General features: G+C 43.8%; 1 protein-coding gene across 3 annotated transcripts in view; it reads left to right on the top strand.

Annotated features, from left to right (window-relative positions):
- The first annotated feature begins 682 nt into the window (after positions 1–682).
- Positions 683–9,078, top strand: part of ADAMTS20 (ADAM metallopeptidase with thrombospondin type 1 motif 20) — a 223,301-nt gene continuing 214,905 nt past the window's right edge. For all 3 annotated transcript variants that reach the window (XR_004540714.1, XM_033959656.1, XM_033959655.1), the window contains exons 1-2: positions 683–909; positions 1,252–1,592. Coding sequence is in view for 2 of the 3 variants with exons in the window: in XM_033959656.1 (XP_033815547.1) it covers positions 816–909; positions 1,252–1,592 (435 nt within the window). In the remaining variant the exon portion in view is untranslated. The remainder of the gene's footprint in view (positions 910–1,251; positions 1,593–9,078) is intronic.

Here is a 9,078-nt window from a genome sequence, read left to right as displayed (position 1 = left end):
ATAAGACATGAACTATTTTTTTTTTCTGAGGCCCTCCAAGTACCTACAACTCCAAAATGTGGCCCTGCAAAGGGTTCGAGTTTGAGATTACTGGTTTAGAGGGGAACAGGGGACTTCATATGCACATTCTCAGCTTACTAGATCTGTTCAAAAAGTTCCAGGACTGATTTTATAAAAATTTATTAAACAATGATACAATGTATTTCAAAGTACTCCCCTTCCCTTCACTTTTCACAACGTCGTTTCCACTTCTAGAAACAGTCCTTAAACGCGTCTTCAGGAATTGCCAAAAGTTGCTGCACCGAATTTTGCTTTCTGTCTTCAATGGTGTCAAATCGCTTTCTGTTCAGTATGGCGTCCGGCTCCAATAAAAAAATTGGTAGTTTTATTCAACCATAGGTGCCAGGTGTGACTGCCCTAGCGCACCTAATATTGAAGTGAATCATTAACTTTGTCCGCGGAGGGACAATTTATGTCGAGGAAAGTTGGTTCCTATGTAACAACATTTTTCTCCAGGGCATAATATGGGAATCTATCTCCCTTTGGTTCAAACTTGACATAGGGCTACAATGAGTGTGGGGCAGCGGTCCAGGTCTCCCATTGGACAGATGGCCGGCTGGAGGGGCGGGTCCGCACCCTGAGATCTGGGGCTGGGGGGGGGGGGGGGGGGGGGATGGCTGGGGAGTCGCTGGAGGAGGGGGGCGCGCGGGCATCGCGATGAAGCAGCCGAGCAGCGCCGGGTCCGGGGCGCGGCGGACAGAGCGCGCCGAGAGCAGCCGCTGCTGAAGCACCGGCGAGCCTCCTCGCCCGCAGCCATGCGGAGCTGCCCCTGCCTGGTGGGGCTCCTTTGGCACCTGTCCGTGCGCCTCCTCTGCACGGCTCGGGAGGTTCGGTTCCACCCCAAACAAGGTAAAAAAAAACATACCCTAAAGCCGGGCGCAGTGCAAGACCCGAACGGGAGGGGAGGGGGGGGGTGGACAAGGTGGGAGGCTTGGGTCGGATCGCGATGGGTGCCAGTCGCGATTTGTACCTCAGGGTTCGGGTGACAGGGAGGAGTCCCTGAGGGGGGAGGGCGAAGGTAAGAGGTCAGTTGAGGGAGAGTGCACGTGTTGTAAACCGTGACCTTAGTGCTCCCCCCCCCCCTCTACCTTAGCAGGTTAGGGACAAAATAAGCAGCCTGAAGGCTTCTCTCGCCAGCATGACATTAAAGCCGCGTCGATCCTGCTTCTTTTTTTTCTTTTTTTTTCCCAGAAGCCCTGTTGCCATCTCTCTCTTCCTACGAGGTCGTGTTCCCGGCCAGAGTGAATGAATGGGGCGAAACTTTCCCCGCCAGCCAGCACTACCGCCGCAGGAAGCGAAGCCCGGAGGAGCCGCCTCAGCCCCGCCGCGCCCATTACCGCCTCAGCGCCTACGGGCAGCGCTTCCAGCTGAGCCTGAGCGCCGATGCCCGCTTCATCGCCTCCTCCTACGCCGTCCTGCACCTGGGAGCGGCCGGGGAGCGGCCGAGGCCGGAGCTGCAGCACTGCTTCTACAGCGGGCACGTCAATGCCCGGCCGGCGCACACGGCCGTCCTCAGCCTCTGCGGTGGGCTGGTAAGTGCACTCCCCCCCCCCCCCTCTGGGACACTGGAGCCAACTGTGCAGTGCTCGGTGGCTGCTGACTTATGTGTTGGGGAGACGCTCGAGCACCCACTGTTTCCGCCCAGCTGGTGCCTTTGTAGAACTCTCAGATTTTGCACATCCGGAACTTGATGTGGTAAAGGGATTTCCCCTCACTCACCTCTTTGGTGCTTATAGGAAGCATGCTGGGTGTGCAATTTGTTGCTGCAGGGTTGAGCTGATAAGAGGTTCTGGATGCATTTCCTGACTTGGGAAATCAGAAAGGTGCAGTTGCAGTTTTCCTGGGGCTGGGAAGATTTCCCCAACTGATAGGAGTGAGATGTGGGCAATAGGTCCATAAACAGAGGAACTTCTTTGCAGGAAAGTGTTAGGAATGAATGAAGTACATACAAGTGAATCCAGAAACAAACCGGGTGACACTTTTTTTTTTTTTGTTGTTGGACACATTTAGGGATCAGGAGGTACTAAGGGTTCCTTTTACGAAGGTGCGCTAAGCGTTTAGTGCACGCACTGGATTAGTGTGCGTGCTAGCCGAAAATCTACCGCCTGCTCAAAAGGAGGCGGGAGTGGCTAGCGTGCCTGGCAATTTAGCGCCCACTATTCCGTGTGGCTTTGTAAAAGGAGCCCTAATTCTTTTACCCACAGACACTAAGGGGGTAATTTTCTTATAACATTGCCTGGCTGAATAGGCATGTGGGCTTTCTGAGGGGTGGGCTTTCGGCAGTACAGAAATGGAGTTATAATTCATGTGCGTTTATTATAAAATATGCAAACACATATAACATGCATATACAGTATTCTTTTTTTGGGGGGGAGCAGGTGTTAAACTATTTGCATGAAACTTTGTGCACTGTTGGGGCTCATTTTTATAATAATAATAATAATAATTTTATTTCTTATATACTGCTATACCCTAAGTTTGAAGCGGTTTACAGTGAAAGTCGTGTCTAGAGAGAGTACAGTGTTAACAGTAGGATACAGGATAATACAAAGTGAGCAGGTACTGGGTGATTACAATAAAGGTTCAAGATATTAACAAGAAAACAGTTACAGGATGTTTACAATAAGATACAGGATAATACAAATTGAGCAGGTACTGGTACATAGGTAACGGTGCCTATGGTGCATTTATAAAATATGTTTGGTTATATTTCCAAGCAAATAGCTGCCTCTTGAAGAGTGATTTAGCATAATTTGAAGCTGCATGTTTAATTAATTATATTTATTGGGATTTATTAATCACCTTTATGAAAAGATTCACCCAAGGCAATGCACAGCAGGTATCGTTTAGCATAAACAGAAGTAAAATGACCAAATATAAGCATAAATACAATTGATGAGTAAACTTGGAGATGGCAAATTGAATCCTAGTAGTAGGACATCCATGAAAGAGCATCAGAAATATAAACACAGAACTGTAGAGCAATCATGCAACAGAAATATGATAAATGCCAATACAATAGAATTGATTCCGTAATAGACAACATAGAAGGGCATTCAGATAACAGTGACATGATGTTAACGTTTGCACAATATAATGATACATCTTAATACTGTATGTAGCTGAGCGTGAAAGTGCAGTTGAGATATGCAGACAGGATAAGATGTGTACACTTCTCCCTCCGAATCCGCGGTTTCAGTATCTGCAAATTCATTTATTTGTGATTTAAAAAACAAAACAAAAAACTTTTCATTTTTTTTGGCTATTTTTAAGCCGTCCAGGCCTCCCTGGAACCTTACCTGGTGGTCTAGCAGTGAAGCGTAGGAGAGTGTGGCGCAGTGATTAAAGCTACAGCCTCAGCACCCTGGGGTTGTGGGTTCAAACCCACGCTGTCCTTGTGACTCTGGGCAAGTCACTTAATCCCCCATTGCCCCAGGTACATTAGATGGATTGTGAGCCCACCGGGAGAGACAGGGAAAAATGCTTGAGTACCTGAATAAACTGAAGGCACCATTCGGAGGGTTACGCTGGCCCAGGCAGGCGGGAGGAAAGCTTGTGCCTGCCGACCGACACTGAAACACCATTCAGAGGGCGGTGCTAACACCGCTGGACTACCAGGCAATGGGAGACGCTTAAAGAGGTGCGGGACAGGACGGGAAGAGGCGGCGTGGGCCCAGACAGGCGGGGGAGGGGTGGGGGGGGAGCTTACGCCTACCGGCCAATGCATCACTGGACCACCAGGCAATGGGGGAAATTTTTAGAGGGACGGGGTTTTTTTTAAAAAGGGACGAGGGTTAAAAAGGTACTGGGGGTGTTTTTAAAAGGCCCGACCCGGGGGGGGGGGGGGGTTGTTAAAAATTTATATCTTCACTGCATAAGACTCACCGACATTTCCACCCACTTTTGGGGCGAAAAATACAGTACTCTGTTTTGTGTACTTTTGAAGATTTATTTCTTTGAACACCCTTTCTCTTAACTGTAAATTTAGTAGAGAATGCACTTTTGCAGTGATGAACAATGAATGATCTTATGTTTTCTGTATGAAAGTAGTGTACTATCCTATTTTTAATAACATTCTTTTAAAAAAAAATTATTGATGTAGTTTATTGTAAACTGCCTTGAATTGTACTGCAACTAAGGTGATATATCAAGTTTAATAAACGATATTGCATTTTTTTCTCTTTCTTTCCTTTTTCCTTCAATGGGGAGTGTACTGCTTAAACATACAGTGGTGCCTCACACAACGAACTTAATTCGTTCCAGGAGCAAGTTTGTTATGCGAAAAGTTCGTTATGTGAAACGCGTTTTCCCATAACAATACATGTTAAAAAAAATAATTCGTTCTGCAGTATAAAATATGCTAAGATGACATAAAAAAAGATAAATTTGTCAAAATGGTGAAAATGGTGGTCTTGCTGAGGCCAAACTCTTTGACGAGGTCACACTGTTTTACCCCACATTCACTCCTTCTAATTATTTCCCATTTCATTTCAACAGAAATCACCTTCCTGCTTTTTTTAGAAGCCATGATATATAAAAAATATTGAGTTTATCTTAAAAGGACGACTGTATACAGTGAGAGAGGGCAGTTAAGCGCAGTGACTAACGACTGCCTGCAGTGCCTGCGCGGAAGGATGCAATACATCGGCAGCTCGGGCGACTTCGTTGTGTGAAACGAAGTTCGTTGTGTGAAGTTCGTTGTGTGAAACGAAGTTCGTTGTGTGAATCAAGACATGAAGTTCGTTGTGTGCAGCGTTCGTTGTGCGAGGCGTTCGTTATGCGAGGCACCACTGTATTACAGATCTAAGCGGTTACAATAAAATACAGTTAAGACTTCTCTGTCTGTCCCAAAGGCTCACAATCTAGCTAATGTACTTGTGTAAACAATTATTAAGATAAAGAAAAAAAAAAGATAAAATTCCAAGGATGGTGAGGGGAAAAAGAAATAATATTAAATCACAATAAAAGATAAATAGAATGGGAAGCAGAATATAATGAAAAATAAAAGTGATGCAAAATAAACATCTTCTTCATCTCTCCATTTGTCCTCCTCAATTCTGTCTCTCGCCTACCTTACCTTCCTTGCTTTCAGAAGGAAGGTAGTGCTAATATAACCAGCTGACTTGTGCGCACCATGCAATCCAGACTTTAAGTATGGAATTGCTTGGTAAGGGATAGTCAGTCAAAATATTTAAAGAGTGCCACGCTACTCATCTTGATAGAAGCAGCTGGGAGTGGTGGGTGATCAAGGAGGAGGAATATGAGGGACTGGAAGAGCAGTGGAGGTAAAAAGTGGCCAAATAGAAGGGACTGATCAGTTTAATGATAAAGATAACATAGTTGAGAGACAATGGTGGTAGACTAATGAATTCAGGGCTGTCCCAACGTATTGACCAGGTGAGGCCCTGGCCCAGGGCGCTTGTGATAAAGAGTGCTCTCTCTTTCTTTTTCTTTTTCTTTCTCTCTTTCTTTTTCTCCTTTCTTTCTTTCTTTTCTTTTTCTCTTTCTTTCTTTTTCTTTTTCTCTTTCTTTCTCTTTCTCTCTTTCTTTCTCTTTCTCTCTTTCTCTTTCTTTTTCTCCTTTCTTTCTTTCTTTTTCTTTTTCTTTTTCTCTTTCTCTCTTTCTTTTTCTCCTTTCTTTCTTTTTCTCTTTCTCTTTCTTTTTCTTTCTTTCTCTCTCTCTCTCCTCTCTGGGCAGGGAGAGAGAGATGCTGTATTGGTAATAAGGATTTTGGCATCTTTTATCATCTACATGGGGTGGGGGAACTGAGATAGAGAGGGAGCTACTGGATCATAGGTGGTGGTGGGGAAGGTGCCACAATCCCTTGAGCTGGCCCTGGATGAATTTACATGGGTAATTAATTTACCTGGATTAAATAGCTTGTCTGAAAATGCTTGGTGGGTGTGTGAGGACTACATGGCCATAGATGTAATAAAACATAGGTTCCAGTTCTGTGGGTGCTGTGGATGCTTGAACACCTTCAAGATTGAACATTTCTTTCACTGTGTTCATATAGGGTCAATTTGTATTCAGTTGGCATTCTCCAATCATTTTGGAAAAGTAGGAAGCTGTGTCCTATTCAAGGGGACAAAAGTATAACTGCCTCATCCTTTCCCTGTTGATTCTGCCTGGCCTTTATTTGAATATCTTGCAAAGTTTTTCAATGGGTGTTGTTGCTTTAGGTTGGGTGGTATTTCACCTGGAGTGTTTGATCATGCCCAGGGCAGGATTTTCCTATAGGCTAACTAGGCTTCAGCCTAGGGCCTCAAGATCAAGAGGGGCCTACATTCAAATTGTTAGCAAAATTAAAATTACACTATTCTAAAAACAGTGAACACTAAAACACTGAATCGAAAATAAGGAGAAATTCTACGCATACGACTAATAAACAAACATAAAAATGTATTGGTTAAGATCAACGCGTTCGGCTCATTGGGTCTGTTCGTTTGTATATACTAGATTGCACCATCGTATAGTTCATACGTTCACTGATTGCTATGGCAAATATTGACGTGTCTTATGCTACTAAGCTCTGGTTTGTTCTTGCATAAATAAAGTGCAGATTGGTGTAGATTGGAACAGACAAACGAACAGACCTATTGATATCCCGACGTTCGGTTATATTCGTGTTACTTCGATAATATGAAACACGTGTTAATGTTATTAGAAAAGATTCTTATTTTAGGATTGCGTACACGATCATTTGATTCTCGCCTTTTGAGTTCAGTAGGTTCAATACTTTAGTGAAGTGTTTATAGACTATTGAAAAAAATTTTTTGTGACAATATCTTCATTTGATAATTTTTATTGCATATTTTATTTTCGTAGTCAAAGATTTTCATTATTTGAATTTTGTTTCTTTGTAAATGTTGTGTGTTATGTTTGATTAGTTATTGTTACAAGTACTATATATGGTGCTGAGAATAAATGTCCAAATAAGTGTTCTCGACTTTTTTTTATTTATTATCCGTGTCACATTTTTTATAAAGGTTAGTACCAATAACAACATGTTTCATTTAACATATTGATATATATCACAGTAATGATGTATTTTATTATCTCTCATGCAATTTACAAACTTAAAAATGGGAGGTGAAAGGGCCTCATAAGTGGAATAGCCTAGGGCAGGGGTGCCCACACTTTTTTGACTCGCGAGCTACTTTTTAAATGACCAAGTCAAAATGATCTACCAACAATAAAAATTTTTAAAAAACACAAAGCACATCATACGCAGAGAAAATGTTAATTATCATTCCTATTCTGGGGTTTTTTCAAAGAGGTCAAAGCAGATGACTCTATGCACTATCACCTCAGTAACAACCATACAAAAATAGACAAATATACCCCCCTCCCTTTTTACTAAACCACGATAGCAGTTTTTAGCGCAGGGAGCTGCGCTGAATGCCCAGCGCTGCTCTCGACGCTCATAGGCTCCCTGCGCTAAAAACCTCTTGAGGTTTAGTAAAAGGGGACCTTAGTGTAAAATATAGACAGCAGATATAAATTCAGACACATTTTGATCACTAAATTTAAAATAAAATCATTTTTCCTACCTTGTCTGATGATTTCATGAGTCTCTGGTTACACTTTCTTCTTCTGACTGTGCATGCAATCTTTCTTCCCTTCTTTTAGCCTGTATGCTTCCTCTCCTCCAGACTTCATTCCCTCCCCCAACTTTTCCTTCCTCTCTCCCTGCCCTTTCTTTCTCTCTGCCTCCCTTTCTTTTTTTTCTGTTTCTCTTCTTTCCTTCTGTCTCCCTGCCTGCCCTTTTTCTTTCTTTCTCCCTGCCCTCCCCCAAGCCACTGCCACTGCCATCGGGGACCAGTACTCAAACTGCCATTGGGGACCAGGACCCAAACCGCCACCAATAACAGGCCCGAAAGCCGATGCCGCCCCAAGCTCTCCCTGCTTCGGCCGGCCAGCATCGCAATCGACCTATTGGGGGAAATGCTGCCGTGTCCTGCCTTCGTGGAAATAGAAAGTAGGCAGCACCCGGCAGCAAGAAGAGGAAATGCTTCACTAACCTGTCTCCCGCCTTAGCCCGTAGCGAACGCTTGCTTCAGTTCTCTCAACATGTGCGTGCTGGCTTCCCTTCTCCCCCCCCCCGGACATAACTTCCGGTTTCGGAGGGAAGAGAAGAGAAGCCGGCACGCACACGTTAGAGCTCAGAGCATAAGTTCGCTACGGGCTGAAATCTCAAGCTGTTTTTTTTTTAATGTTCAGCGGCGGTGGCAGCAGCAGATGACAGCTGGGCCCTAGGGAAAATACAGAGGAAGGCTGATTGGCCCGGTAGATCAGGACGGCAACACGAGTCTAGCGATTGACTTACGTTGCCTTCCTGAGCTACCGGTCGATCGCGATCGACGTATTGGGCACCCCTGGCCTAGGGCCTCTTTTCATCTAAATCCGGCCCTGACCATGCCTTTGAAGTGCTACTTGCCAAAGGAGCACCTACTGCTCCCACAGATCTGACATCTATTGTGCTAGCATTAGCAGAAGCACATTGAGGCTGTGAATTAGACTGGGATCTTATGTGCTTTAAGTTGACTTTTGAATTATATTTGTTGCTTACAGAAATGAAAGAGTAATTTGGTTAGGGTGATTCATAGCCTGGATAAAATCCATTCTGTTGCATCAGTATCTGAAATTATTACCATTGAAGAATTGAATAAAAGACTGTTTGAAACAAGTGGTTTATCTTAATGTAATGACGATGATCGATTATATTCTAAAGACCACAGAACTAATAAAAATAGACTCAAGGGCTTACATATGCTTAAAATACTGCCAAAACTGGAGCTATTTCCATCAGACAAAGAATGCTTCAGCTGAGCTTTAAGTTCAATGATGCAAGATTTGTTTGACAGCTGGTTTGGCCAGTAGATTAAAGTAAACCAAAGGATACATTATGGCCTAGACTGGTCAATTTGAGTGGTGAATGTATGACAGTAATATCCTTAAATCTGATTTATTAACCAATTATTCAAAAGATCAAGGTGCCTAAATATGGGACTAAGC

Source organism: Geotrypetes seraphini, chromosome 9, assembly GCF_902459505.1.
Source record: "Geotrypetes seraphini chromosome 9, aGeoSer1.1, whole genome shotgun sequence".
NCBI lineage: Eukaryota > Metazoa > Chordata > Amphibia > Gymnophiona > Dermophiidae > Geotrypetes > Geotrypetes seraphini.
The sequence above is the reverse complement of the archived record's forward strand: the minus strand, read 5'-3'. Positions and strand labels throughout refer to the sequence as shown.